The sequence below is a fragment of the Orycteropus afer genome, unplaced genomic scaffold, assembly GCF_000298275.1.
Source record: "Orycteropus afer afer isolate SDZICR_OR568_19922 unplaced genomic scaffold, OryAfe1.0 scaffold00107, whole genome shotgun sequence".
In the NCBI taxonomy this organism is placed as follows: domain Eukaryota; kingdom Metazoa; phylum Chordata; class Mammalia; order Tubulidentata; family Orycteropodidae; genus Orycteropus; species Orycteropus afer.
In genome coordinates, this window is record NW_006921694.1 from 4,164,500 (window position 1) to 4,178,938 (window position 14,439).

Here is a 14,439-nt window from a genome sequence, read left to right on the forward strand (position 1 = left end):
ATTGGACTTCTTGAATGGCTAAATTATCATCTTTCATCAAACCAGGAAAATTCTCTTCCAACAAACCTTTGACAATGTTCTCTGTGATTTTATTTGTCTCTACCTGTTCTGGAATTCCAATTACTCATAGGTTATTCCTTTTGATGATATCCCACATGAGCCTTAGGCTTTCTTCATTTTGTTTTGATCTTTTTTCTGGTTTATCCCTTTCCAAAGAAGTGTTTGGGTATTTTCATTCAATCTCACTAATTCTGTCTTCCACTGATTCAATTCTGCTCCTTTGCCCATTCAATGTCTTATTTATTTCTGAAAATTTAGTATTAATCTTCTGGATTTCTATATGTAGATTTTGTATCATTTCCAATTTTTCATTTATTTTATCATTTTGTTCTTGAATTGTCTTTTGAAATTGTTCTAGGGTTTTCTCTGTGCTTTCCTCAATTTTGTCAGTGTTTTCTTTGATCTGTCTCTCAATTCATTGAAGATACCTAAACATAATTCTTTTGAATTCCTTATCAGAGAGTTCCAATGCTGCATCTTCCTCAGGGATGTGTTTTGGGTCTGTATCCTGGTCCCTTGTTTCTCTTGCTTTTTGGTGTGGACTGTGATGCTCTGTTGTCTCCAAGGCATTGTGACTTTTTTGGGTTTATATTTAATTGGTGATTGTATGTTGGAGTGACTTGCCCACGATTTTCATTTTCTTTGTTTTGTTTGTATGTTTTCTATGAAAGCATTACTGTCCTGTGCTCCTCTATTCACTAGTTGACAGCACTTATACACTCACCACCTGTCTCCTTTCCTGTTGTCAGCCTCTCATATGTCCCTGCCAACCTTGGCAAACAGAGCCTATTCTTAGGTCCCTAGAATCCAAATGAGAATGCTATCACTTTAAAATCAAAAATGGTTGCTACTTGTAAAGATTCAAAATGGCTGCACCCTCAGTCACTTTAAATATCCAAAATAGCCACCACTTGTAAACATTCAAAATGTCTGCATCCTCAGTCACTTGAAATATCCAAAATGTCCACTGCTTGTAAACATTCAAAATGGGTGCACTCTCGGTCACTTTAAATATCCAAAATTGCTGCCACTTATAAACTTTCAAAATGGCTGCACCTTCAGTCACTTTAAATATCCAAAACGGCTGCCATGTGTAAACAATCAAAATGGCTGTACCCTCCAGACAGCAGAAAGTCCACAGCTCAGGTTGTTTCCCTCCTTGCTGTTTCCCTTCCTAGTCATGGCCACCAGCTCAGTCATCCCTGCAGCCCTTGGTGACCAGGGCTGATCTTTAGGTCAATTCTCAGGTCCACTTGGAAATATTCAGGCTGTTGTTCCCGTCAGAGTAGCTGACAGTCCACAGCTCTGACCGTCTCTGTACTCACTGTCTTTGTTCAGGTTTTTCCACTAGTTGGTGCCTAATCCTAATCCACTTCTGTATAGTTCCTTTCAAAGCTCAGGACTGCAGGATTATCTTCTGTATCTCTAGTCAATTGGTTTTTCTTTTCTTTGTTGAAGAGGGTCTGAGTCGCTTGTCTGCCTATTCCTCCATTTTACTGGATGTCCTATGTACACTCTTTTATATGTGATTCCAGTTTGAATATTCACTTTGCAAGCTGTGTTTCCTCTCTGAGCACTCTATTCCTGCACTCTTAAACCACTGCAACATTTAATACATTTTGTACTTTAGTGACCATTCTTTATTTGTGTGGTTCTCTCCTTTAGCTGGCTCCTCGACCTTCCACATTGTGTAGGTAAGGGGCTCCAGAAACTACTCTATATTCAACATTCCTAATACATGGGCTTTCTTAATGCAGCTCATTAGAGCGATGCCTCCTTGCCTAGCAAAAGGTCCTAGAATCAGCTTCTCAGGGCAACTCTCTTTTCCTTTATTCCTTTGGGGCTAAATAAATAACTTGGCTTCTGCTGCCTGGTTGAGTCCATCTTAAGTTCAAACTGCACAAATCCTCCTTTTAGAAGCCACAGCATGCCCACGAAGCAGAATAATGCCTTTTCCACTCACCTTGGAATCTCTGTTTAAGAAAAAATTATTTTTGCCATTAACTTAATAATAAGCTATCACTTCGAAAATGTTGCCTATTTTTCTTTAAAAAATTAAGATTGTTACTTTTTTTTCATGGGAAGTCTAGAAGTAAAATCACAAGGAATCCTATAATCTAGTCAAATTAGTACATCGATGAGCAAATACTTAATTAAAATAGTGAAGTGTATGTCCTCCTGAAGTACCTGGAGGTATTAAGAGGGTATAAGCCTTCCTTGTTTTAGGAATTTCCACTTGCTATTCTCTCTTCCTGAAAGCTCTTAGGAAGAGAACCTCACAGCCTGGCTTCCTCACTCAATTCTTCCAGGTCTCTGCTCACATCTTTAGCATGGCCTCCTTCATCACTCTGCATCCCTTTATCCTGCTTTACTTTTCTTCACAACACTGGTGTCTACTTATCATTGTGTACTGTTTGTATTCAGTCTGCTCCACTAGAATGTGACCTCCAAGAAGCACTTTTTTTGTTTTCACTGCTGTGTTCTCACCTCCAAGGACAGTGCCGGACAAAACAGACTTATAATAAGTATGTGTTGAGTGGGTGACTGAATGTATGCTAAGGAGAAGTTATAAGAGAAACGCAAGCTTTCTTTTAAGTGATAACATGAAGCCTAGATATAAAATCTAGTTTGAGGAGAGAAGAGCCGAAGGTGTGAACAGCTTCCCTGACCCCTCTTCCCAGGTATGTGGAAGTAAGTGCAGGAGAACTGGCGAAACAGGAGACTAGTGTGATTGTGGAGACTCTAATATTGCACTCAGGGAGGACCAGGTGTCCAGGTCTCCTGCCTCATAGACTGAGAGATGAAGGGTTTAAGGGGAAGAGGAAGGATCAGAGGTGAGTCCGGGTTGGTGTGATTTTTCTAGGAGGCTCTGGCCAACCACTGTGTGTGTGGTTTGACTATGTGCCCACTGGCACTCTAGGACCAAAGGGTTTACTTAAATCTGGGCACACTCCCCGGCTAAATTCAGCTAGAAGTAGGCAACCCTTTTAGTGCTAGACTCTCTTACCATATATTCAGCAGGTTCTGGATGTCAAAAAGCCCCTAAAAGCAGGGTTCTTTCTTATTGTCTCAGAAGAGAAGAGTTAATGATGGAAAGGGATGATGAGCAGAGGCTAACACTGCCCAGGTTTTCCTCCAGAAGAAAAGTGCACCAGCAGCCATAAACACTGCCTCTCCCATCCTTAGGGGACTACAGAAATAAATGGCTTGGCAGTGCGAAAGCAGTGTTAATCACCTCATTTACCTGAGCCGCTTTCCATTTAAGGTCAATTATTATGTAGCGCTGGAACAATTACGTATACTATTAATTATGTAAATTGACTTACTCAAGTGTTTATTTCATTTAATACTAAAGCTGTGTCACACATTCTCAGTCCTCATATTTAAGCACTCATGAAGCAAGCTATTATCTCAGACCACAAAATTAAAATAATAAATTAATATAAATAAAAGGACCACTAAACCCAGATGAGGAAAGTATAGGTAAGGGGCTTGAGCTAGCATTCAGGATCATCTAGCCAAGGTAAAAGTTTACATTTATTAAATACTTACCATTTATTAACCACTTTTCATATATTTAATAACTTTGTAAATGTTAACTCATTTAACCTTCATCACAAACTTATTGTTAGTTGTTGGATGTCACTGAGTCAGCTCCAATTCTTAGGGACCCCTATGTACAACAGAATGAAACATTGCCTGGTCCTGCACCGTCCTCACAATCCCTGCTATGCTTGCACCCATCCTTGTAGCCACTGTGTCAGTGCATCTTGTTCAGGATCTTCCCCTTTTTTGCTGACCCTTTACTTTACCAAGCATGATGCCCTTCTCCAGGGAATGTTCCCTTATGAAAATATGACCAAAGTAGGTAACACAAAGTCTGGCCATTCTCATTTCTAAGGAGCATTCCAGTTGCACAAATTCCAGGACAGATTTGTTTGTTCTTCTGGCAGTCTATGGTATTTTCAGTTTTCTTCACCAAGACCACAGTACAAAGGCATCAACTCTTCTTTGGTCTTCCTTATTCATTGTCCAGCTTCCACATGTATATGAAGTGACTGAAAATACCATGGCTTGGGTTAGGCATAGCTTAGTCTTCAAAGTGACATCTTTGCTCTTTAACACTTTAAAGAGGTTTTTTGCAGCAGACTTGTCCAGTACAATATCATGACTGATTTCTTGACTGCTTCTTCCATGGGTGTTGATTGTGGATCCAAATAAAATGAAATCTTTGACAACTTCAATCTTTTCTCTATCTATCGTGATGTTGCTTATTGATCCAATTGTGAGGATTTCTTGTTTTCTCTATGTTGAGGTGTAATCCATACTGAAGGCTAGAGTCTTTGATTTATCAGTAGGTGCATCAAGTCACCTTCATTCTCAGCAAGCAAGGTTGTGCTATCTGCATATTGCCAGCTGTTAATGAGTCTTCCTCCAAATCTGATGCCATATTCTTCTTCATGTAGTCCAACTTCTTGGATTATTTGCCCAGCATATAGATTGAATAAGTATGGTGAAAGGATACAACATGGACTGGTACACCATGTGATCCTCAGCCTATATGACTATGAGACCAGAAGAACTAGATGGTGCCTGGCTACCACTGTCAACCACTTGGAGGGAGATCTATGGAGGAGATGCTGGATAGAGTGGGAGAACAATGTGGAACAAAACTCAAAATCATTTATAAAAAAGGACCAGGTTTGCTGGTCTGATAGAGCCTAGTGGAACCACTGAGACTATGGCCCCTAGCTGCCCTCCAGGTCTGGAATTGAACCCACTCCTGTGGCTTCCAGCCAAACAAAAGATAGGTATATGAGCTGAACATTTACACTAGGTAGATACACTCCTTGGAGAGAACAATCATGGGAGAATAGAAGGGTTGTATATGCACAGAGAGACAGCTCAGGGGGCAGGAGTGCATGGAGGGAAGGATAGAGGGAAGAAGTAACTATGGGGAAGTGGGAGGGGAGGTGTTCATTGTGGTAAATTGTAGTCAATGTCATGAGACAACATGTATGTGAACTGCTGTACGGAAACGAATTTGCTCTGTAAACTTTCACCCAAATCACAATTAAAAAAAAAAAGAAAGAAAGAAAAGGATACAACATGGACATACACCCTTCTTGATGTTAAGCCATGCAGTATCCCCTTGTTCTGTTCAAATGACAGCCTCTTGCTCTATGTACAGGTTCCTCATGAGCACAATTAAGTGTTCTGGAATTCCCCTTCTTTGCAATGTTATCCGTAATGTGTTATGATCCACACAGTCAAATGCCTTTGCATAGTTATAAAACACAGGTAAACATCTTTCTAGTATTATTTGCTTTCAGCCAAGATCCATCTGGCATCAGCAATGATATCCCCATTCCACTTCTTCTTCTGAATCCGTCTTGAATTTCTGGAAATTCCCTGTCAATATACTGCTGCAACCATTTTTTAATTATCTTCACCAAATTTTAATTACATGTGATATTAATGCTATTGTCCAATAATTTCCACATGCTGTGGGATCACCTTTTTTGGAAAGGGCACAAACATTGATCTCTTCCAGTTAGTTGGCCAGGTAGCTGTCATCCAAATTTATGGCATAGACAAGTAAGCACCTCCAGTGCTGCATCTGTCTGTGAAACATTTCAATGGGTATTGAAATCAATCATCAATTCCTGGACCCATGTTTTTCACCAACTCCTTCACTTTAGCTTGGATTTCTTCCTTTAACATCATTGGTTCTTGATCATATGCTACCTCCTTAAATGGTTGAACATTGACCAATTCTTTTTGGCATAGTGACTTCCATCATCTTTTCCATCATCTTTTGATGCTTCCTGCATCATTCAATATTTTGCCTATAGAATTCTTCAATATTGCAACTCAAGGCTTGAATTTTTCTTCAGTTCTTTCAGCATGAGAAATGCCAAGTGTGTTCTTCCCTTTTGGTTTTCTAATTTCAGCTCTTTGCACATTTCATTCTAATACTTTACTTTGTCTTCTCAAGCTGCCCTTTGAAATCTTCTGTTCAGCTCTTTTATTCCATCATTTCGTCCATTCACTTTAGCTACTCTCCATTTAAGAACAAGTTTCTCAGTCTTTTCTGACATCCATTTTGGCCTTTTCTTCCTTTCTGTATTTTTAATGACCTTTTACTTTCTTCATGTATGATGTTCTTGATGTCATCTCACAACTCATCTGGTCTTCTGTCATTGGTGTTTAATGTGTCAAATCTATTCTTCAGAAGGTCTCTAAATTCAGGTAAAATACAATCAAGGTCGTATTTTGGCTCTTGTGGACTTTTAATTTTTTTCATCTTCAACTTAAACTTGCATATGAGCAATTGATGGTTTGTTCCACAGTCAGTTCCTGGCCCTGTTTTGTCTGAAGATATTGAGCTTCTCCATCACCTCTTTCCACAGATGTAGTCTATCTGGTTCCTGTGTATTCCACCTGGTGAGGTCCACATGTATAACCACCGTTTAGGTTGTTGAAAAATGGTATTTTCAGTGAATAAGTCCATCTTGCAAAATTTTCCATCATGTGATCTCCAGAATCATTTCTATCATCAAGACCATATTTTACAACTATTGATGCTTCTTCTTTGTTTCCAACTTTTGCATTCCAATCACCAGTAATAATCAATACATTTTGATTGCATGTTTGGTCAATTTCAGACACAGAAGTTGTTATAAATTTTCAACTTTTGAATCTTTGGCTTTAGTGATTATGCATAAATTTGAATAATATTATTAACTGGTCTTCATTGTAGGTGTATGATATTATGTCATCACTGAAAGTATTGTGCTTCAGGATAGATCATAAAATGTTCTTTTTAATGATGAATGCAATGGTATTCCTCTTTCATTTTTCATTCTTGGTATAGTAGACCACATGATTGTCTGATTCAAAATGGCCAATACCAATCCATTTCAGCTCACTAAAGCCTAGGATATCAATCTTTATGGGTTTCATTTCATTTTTGATAACTTACAATTTTCCTAGAGTCATACTTTGTATATTCCACATTCTAATTACTAAGGATGTTTGCAGCTGTTTCTTCTCACTTTGAGTCATGCCCCATCAGCAAATGAAGGCCTAGAAAGCTTTACTCCATCCATGTCATTAAGGTCAACTCTACTTTGAGGAGACAGCTCTTCCCTAGTTGTAGTCTGTGTGCCTTCCAAACTGAGGAGCTCATCTTCCAGCAGTGTATCAGAAAATGTTTCACAGCTGATTATAAAGTTTTCCAATAATATATCAGATTGTTTCATTACTATTCATAAGGTTTCCAGTGGCCAATTTTCTGAGAAGTGGACAGCCCCATCTTACTTCCTAGTCTGTCTTAGTCTGGAAGCTCTGCTGAAAGCTGTCTACCATGGGTGACCTTGCTGGTATTTGACATACTGGTAGCATAGCCTCCAGCCTCACAACAACACACAAGCCACCATATTACAATAAGCTGGCAGATGTGTGGTGGACAAAACTATTAGGTACATACTATTATTATCTTTATTTTACACATCACAAAATAGACACTTAAATAAATTGCTGGAAGTAGTACAGGTAGAAAGCAGCAGAGACAGAATATGATTCAGAAGGCTCATGCTCAAAACAAAGGTACCATACATGTTGGCCACTAGCTAGAAGTGCCCCAAGTAAACTGTAATGCACTGTCTTACTCTATTGAAAAAGAACTCACTCTAAAAAGCTGACAATGGTGAGCTGTGAACAGAAATGAAATCAATTGCACTAGTATGCAATTCCAAATGATAACCAACATTTACATATAACAATTTTGAAGTGTTTTTCTTACTGCGTGCCAGGTAGATCCAGCAGTGAGCTCTGATTTCTCCAGGAGGACCACATCCTTCATCCCTGCTTTGGCCAGGTGATAAGCTAGACTCACACCAATGCAGCCACCTCCAATTATCACTGTTTCTGCTCTGTCTTTCCATTTTATTTCTGTAGTTAAGGATGATTTTTCCTCTCTGGAAGACAATTTTTTAAAATGGTAATTTTGCTAGGCTGTAGTAGCTATAGGCTTTGTCCAACTAAGATGCTTCCCCTTACTATATTGTTGTTGTTGCTATGTGCCGTCGAATTGGACTGACTCATAGCGACCCCTCCTTGGGTTTCTGAGGGAGTATCACTACAGAAGTAGATTGCCCAAACTTCCTTCCAAATTATTAGTAACTTAATATCTCTTTGTTGTTGTTACATGCTGTGGAGTCAATTCCAACTTGTAGTGACTTTACAGGACAGAGTAGAACTGCTCTGCAGAGTTTTCAAGGAAATAAATCTTTATGGAAGCACACTGACACATCTTTCTTCTGCACAGTGGCTGGTGGTTTCAAATCACTAATCTTTCGGTTAGCAGCCAAAAACTTAACCACTGTAGCACCAGGGCTCATTCAATGTCTCTTTGTTGTTGTTGTTATGTACCATCGAATCAGACCCGACTCACAGTGACCCTCCTTGGGTTTCCGAGGCAGTATCACTATGGAAGTAGATTGCCCCATCTTCCTTCCGAGGAGTGGCTGGTGGTTTGAACCACCAGGCTGCTGGTTAGCAGTCAAATGCCTTAGCCACTATGCTACCAGAGCTCAGTCCCCTTTAATTTGGGACAATTCCTCAGACTTTGTGTTTCATCACCTTGACATATATGGAATACCAGCCAGTTATTTTATAGAATGCACCTCATTCTGAGTTTGACTGGTGTTTTCTCATGGTCAGAATCAGGTTAGGTATGTTTGACAAGATGTGATGTTGTGTCCTTCTCAGTACATCTTATTAGAGGCACATGATGTTGTTTTATCCCAATATTAGTGTTGTTATGTTTGATGACTTCTTGAAATAGTATCTATCAGATTTATCCTCTGTAAAGATACTATAAGCAATATGTGGGGTGATACTTTGAGACTATGTAAATATCCTGTGCTTCATCAAACTGTGAGTGGTTTTAGCATCTGCTGTTGATTTTCTAACTTCATCATTCCTTAGATGGTTAAGTTTGCATTCTACTATAAAAAGTGCTTTTCCTTTTTGCCAATTTGCTTGCTTGTTTTATTGCTTATTTATATTAGTATGAACTCGTGGATATTTATCTTATTCAATAGGATATAATCTCTTACTATCTTTCATTTATTTGAATGTCAAGTTGTCCTAGATTTAACCAGCAGGAGTTTCTTCCAGTTGCCTCCTATGACCTTTGACATACCCCATGATTCTTTGAGCACTTCCTTACTTTCTAGAGTCACATTATGTTCCAGTACTTTGGTTTAACTGATTTTTTTAAAATGACTTTTGACATCTCTTTGTGTGCTGTGTAAGAAATAAACTAATGCACTTATGACTACTGGCTACTTTGCATAGCAATAAACTTTTAAATGGTCTGGGGATATCTTTGGGAGCTCTAGTGGTATAGTGCCTAAGGCATGTGACTGCTAACCAGGAGGCTGGCAGTTCAAACCCACCAGCCACTACTTGGAAAGAAGGCTGAGCAATCTACTTCCATAGTGATACCTCCTTAGAAACCCAAGGAGTGGTCGCTATGAGTCATAGTCGACTCGATGGCAGTGAGTTTGGGAATTTTTTTTTTTGTAGGGAGGAGGGCTATCTTGTTTTTTAATTGAAATCATTTTAGTGGTAACAAACCAATCATGTTAAAGGCTCTTTTTTTTTTTTTTTTTTGCAGGTAAATTTATATATATATATATGATTTCTTTCAGGAAAGGCTGGGAGAAATAAAAAGAATAAAGAAAGAACTTAAGGTCAGAAATCCTGGGTTTGAGACGCCAATCTAATCGACTATTTTAGGAAAACTTAGTCCAGTGACTCAAAATTTCCTCATCTGTAAAATGAGATTGTGAAGGTTCCATTCAGTAATGTAGAATAAGCATTATCGAATGTATCTTATTCCTTCTGCCCAGCATGCCATAATGAGTTTCACACCAGGTATAGTGTTCGTAAACTGTGTATAAATTATCTTAAATTCCATTTGTGAGTAATCAGAGATGGTTGTAAAGATATTGGAAATCAAATAAAGTCAGGATATGTAGAAATACAGTTGCCTATCTTCTATTAGAAATGGAAATTTTAAATTGCCATTGTGCTTGTCCAACTGTCTTCCAAAATAAAACACTGTCTTGAAAGTGTGGAATTGGGTATAGAAAGAACATGCAGAAGAAATAAAATTATTTAAATATTCATTTGTTCACTACAGAACTGCACAGTACTAAAGAGAGCAAAATCTACTTTTTGGATAGTTCTGAATTATTTATTTGTCTAATCCACTTTAAATAGAGTGATTCCATGTGGTAAAATTTCTATTTCAGTTTTCACTGGAATAAAAAGTATTTTTAGTACTTTAAATATCTATGTGATGTTTTAAAGAGAACTGGTTGGTCAGTGGATAAGCACTCAGCTGCTAATCAAAAAGGTAGCCCTTTGAACCCGCCAGCCACTCCAGGGCAGAAAGATGTGGCAGTCTGCTTCCATGAAAATGACAGCCTTGGAACCCTATGGAGCAGTTCTACTCTGTCCTAGAGAGTCACAAAGAGTCAGAATCAACTCAATGGCAACAGGCTATGTGATGCTATACAGTTTACAAAGCACTTTTACACCCATTCTCTTATTTAATATTTACAATAATTCTGTGAGTTAGGCAAATCATAGACCACTATCCTCATTTTATAGATGAGGAAACTGAAACTCAGAAGTGTAAGTTCACATCTTATGTAATTCATGGAACAATTCATATGACTTGGTGATTATTGTATTCCCAGCACCAGAAACAAACCTAACACTTCAGAGACAGCCAGAAAATACTTGTTGAATGAAAGAATGGACAGATGGATGGGTGAAACTCAAAATCAGGATTTTTGATTCCAGAATTTCAGGTCACAGCATGTAAAAATCAATGTTGATTCAACTCATAATGTTAAATGTTGCTAGTAAACAAGACTTTCCTTGCAGCCTCAAATAATCATCAACATAGAAAAGTCAAAAGATGTTCAGTATTGCTCATATTTAAATAAATGCAAATGGAAGAAAAGAAAATATTATGTTCACCTATCAGATTTAGCAAAGATCAAAAAGTTTGCTACTCTTGATGCCAGGAAAGATATAGGAAACAACCCTCACACACTGCCAGTGGGACTGCAGATTGCCACCACTGATTTGGAGCACAATTCGGCCCTATCTTTCAAAATTTAGAATGCACATAACCCTTTTGCCAGCAGTTTCACTTTTAGAAATGGATTCTACAGACAGCCTCCCACATGCACTGAAAGATATGCTCATAAGAATGTTCACACCTACATTGTTTTCAGTAACAAAAATTTGAAATAGTCTAAACATTAATTAACAGGTGAGTACTTAATTAGATTGTGGAATTTTGACAGGATGGGAAAACCATACAGCTGTTTAAATGAATACTGCTAAGCAATATGTGATGACATGGAACAATCTCCCGAACACTGATAACTGTAAAAAGTAAGGCATAAGTGAGCCAATGGAGAAAATATTAAAGTTGTGAAGGATTTAATTTTACTTGGATTGACAATCAATGGCCATGGAAGCCACAGTCAAGAAAGCAAATGATATATTGTACTGGGAAATCTGCTGCAAAGGACCAGTTTAAAATGTTAAAGAGCAAAGATGGCACTTTGAAGACTAAGGTGCATCTGACTCAAGTCATGGTATTTTCAACTTTGTCTCATATGCATGTGAAAGCTGGACAGTGAATAAGGAAGAACAAAGAAAAGTTGATGCATTTGAATTATTGGTGGTGACAAATATTGAATATATTATCACAGACTGCCAGAAAAATGAACAAATCTGTGTTGGAAAAAGTACACTCAGAATGCTTCTTAGAAACGAGGATGGCCAGACTTCTCTCACGTACTTTGGACATATTATCAGGAGGGACTCATCCCTGGAGAAGGATATCAAGTTCAATAAAGGGTCAGTGAAAAACAAAAGGAAGATCCTCAATGAGATGGATTGACACAGTGGCTGCAACAATGGGCTCAAACACAACAATGATTGTGAGGATGGCATAGGATCACTCTGTTATGCACGCGGTTTCTGTGAGTCTGAACTGAAATAACAGGCACCCAACAACAATATAATCACAAGTGAGCCAAAGGAATCCGTGAGTGGTTAACTGGTTAAAGCCCTTGATTGCTAACTGAAAGATTTTAATCCAGCCAGAGACACCTCAGAAGACAAGCCTGGTGATCTACGTTCACTGAAAACCCTACGGAGCACAGTTCTACCCTTGACATACATGAGGTCGCCATGAATCCGATTCACAACTATTTTTTTTTAAAGTCAAAGAAGAAAATAGTGCATACACCTGTGTTTGTCTATGCATGGACCATCTCTGGATTGATACAGAAGACACTATTGACAACTGTTGACTGGGGAAAGGGATTGAGGCAGAAGGGACATTGCATGGGGAAGCCTTTGATACTGCTTCAGTTTGCACCATTGTGCATGGTAAATAACATTCATGGTAAAGTAAATTCAAGAAGAACGCTAAGTTTTAGAAGGCAGAAGTGCTTCTAATTCTGGAGACTGCTTCAGCTCCTCGCTGCCACCCTCCTCAAGAGCCCAGCTGCGGCTGCGTGTGCTAGACCTCAACTCACCCTTCCCGGCTGTAGACTGAGCGCGGGCGGCCCGGGGAGTGCGCAAGCTGCGCAATCCGCAGCTGGAAACTCCGCAGAGGAAGGCCCCGCAGCCGCTGCGCGCCCCGGCGGAGCATGGCGAGGCCAAGGGCGCGGGCACCTGCTTTGAGACCAGCCCGCAGCCTGGAGACTAGGGCCGGCGGGGCAGCCGTCCGACCCACCCCGGGAAAGGGACTGGCCGGCGGACGAGGGGCGGGCTCCTGGACTGGAGGGCGCCTGGGCACCAGAAGCCCAAGAAGCTGCGGGATAATGGCACCAGCCGGAGGCCCAGGGGCCAAGAAGGTGAGTTTCTGAGAAAGCAGGAGGTTCTCAGCCCTCCGGGCCTGGAGGCTCCGAGCAACTCGTGATCCAATCCCGCCTTAGCCACTAGTCAAACTCTACGGGTTTGAACAAGGTACCTGCCCGCCTCTGAACTCGGTTAATACTATTACGAGTTCCCGGGAATGGTGATACTGCCTCGGTGTGAGCACTAGATAACAATCAGTTAATATTTATTGAGCCCAGAAAGTGCTTTACATGAATTTTCTCCACCTCTTCACATACCCTCATGAATAGGCATTATCTTCATTTCACCTGTGAGGAAACAGACTAAGACTAGCTCAGCGTCCCCGATGTAGTTCAGGGTGGAGCAGGGATTTGCAATGGAGCTTTGGGACTTCAGAGGCCAGTCTCATATTTTCTTCCCTCAACGGCCCAAGCAGCACAGCTCTTTGCGGTTAACGCGCCTCCAGACCCTCTGGAAACTTATTTCGCACTTTGGGAACTGCCACAGCTGGAACCTGTCCCAGACCCTCCAGAGCCGCCCCGGGGGTGGGTATGAGCGGAATCCGCCGCCTCCGCGCGGCCCTGGACTTCGCGTTCCAGGCTCCAGGGCCAGGAGCCTTTTCCCTTCCCAACCCTTGCCGTGGTCTGTTCCTTGACCTCACCACCAGCTGTTGGCTTTGTCTTCCTTCCCATGGGGGCTGGGGGTGGGGGCGGCAAGGGGATGACCAAGCAAAAACAGAGGTATGAACTTCAATGCAGAATATATCAGGACCCCTCAAAACAACCCACCCAACCCTGAGCCCGCAAATTCAGTAGAGTGAGGGCAGGAGGAAAATATAGGCCTGGAAATGTACACTACCTGCTTATCCTAAAAAGTTAGCTGCAACCGAGATGCCCTGCAATGGGCATCTTGGCTACAGCTAAATAACTTAAGGTTCATCCACTTAAGGCATAATTTTAAAAGTATGGAACAGGCAAAAGGGCTTTGGCAATATGAAGTTACAAAAGGAAATATTGTATCACAGACTTATCCCAAGTATGTAAAATATTTTTATAAACACTGTAAGGAAAGGCACAATAACGGTAATACTTACCTAAGCTATGGAATATGGGTTTAAAAAAACACGGTTTTGGATATGTTTTTTCTGATTATAAAAGTAAAATGTGGGTATTGAAAAAAATGAGGGTAATAAAAGGATTAAAAAAAAAAGCAAAGAACATTCAGATGATTTCTTTCTGTAAACTTTCTGTAATGCTATGTCCAACTCGATAGCACATAACAACAACATGTTCACTTATATAGGTTTTTGGTTTTTTTTTTTAAGTTTTAAAACATGCTGTCCTTTGTATAATTTCTTTAGGGCTTCTACTCTAACAACACCAGTGTTACCATACACTTGTTGTTGTTGTTATTTGCCGTCGAGTCGGCCCC

At 40.0% G+C, this 14,439-nt stretch overlaps 2 protein-coding genes across 2 annotated transcripts in view; one reads left to right on the forward strand and one right to left on the reverse strand.

Moving 5' to 3' along the window:
- DMGDH (dimethylglycine dehydrogenase) overlaps positions 1-12,820 on the reverse strand; it is a 110,526-nt gene extending 97,706 nt beyond the window's left edge. Inside the window, exons 1-2 of the mRNA XM_007943478.1 lie at positions 12,705-12,820; positions 7,868-8,042 (exon numbers count right to left, since the gene is read on the reverse strand). Coding sequence (XP_007941669.1) covers positions 7,868-8,042; positions 12,705-12,820 — 291 coding nt within the window. The remainder of the gene's footprint in view (positions 1-7,867; positions 8,043-12,704) is intronic.
- A 172-nt stretch (positions 12,821-12,992) lies between these two features.
- The window catches only part of BHMT2 (betaine--homocysteine S-methyltransferase 2), a 28,809-nt gene continuing 27,362 nt past the window's right edge, over positions 12,993-14,439 (forward strand). Inside the window, 1 exon segment of the mRNA XM_007943479.1 lies at positions 12,993-13,025. Coding sequence (XP_007941670.1) covers positions 12,993-13,025 — 33 coding nt within the window.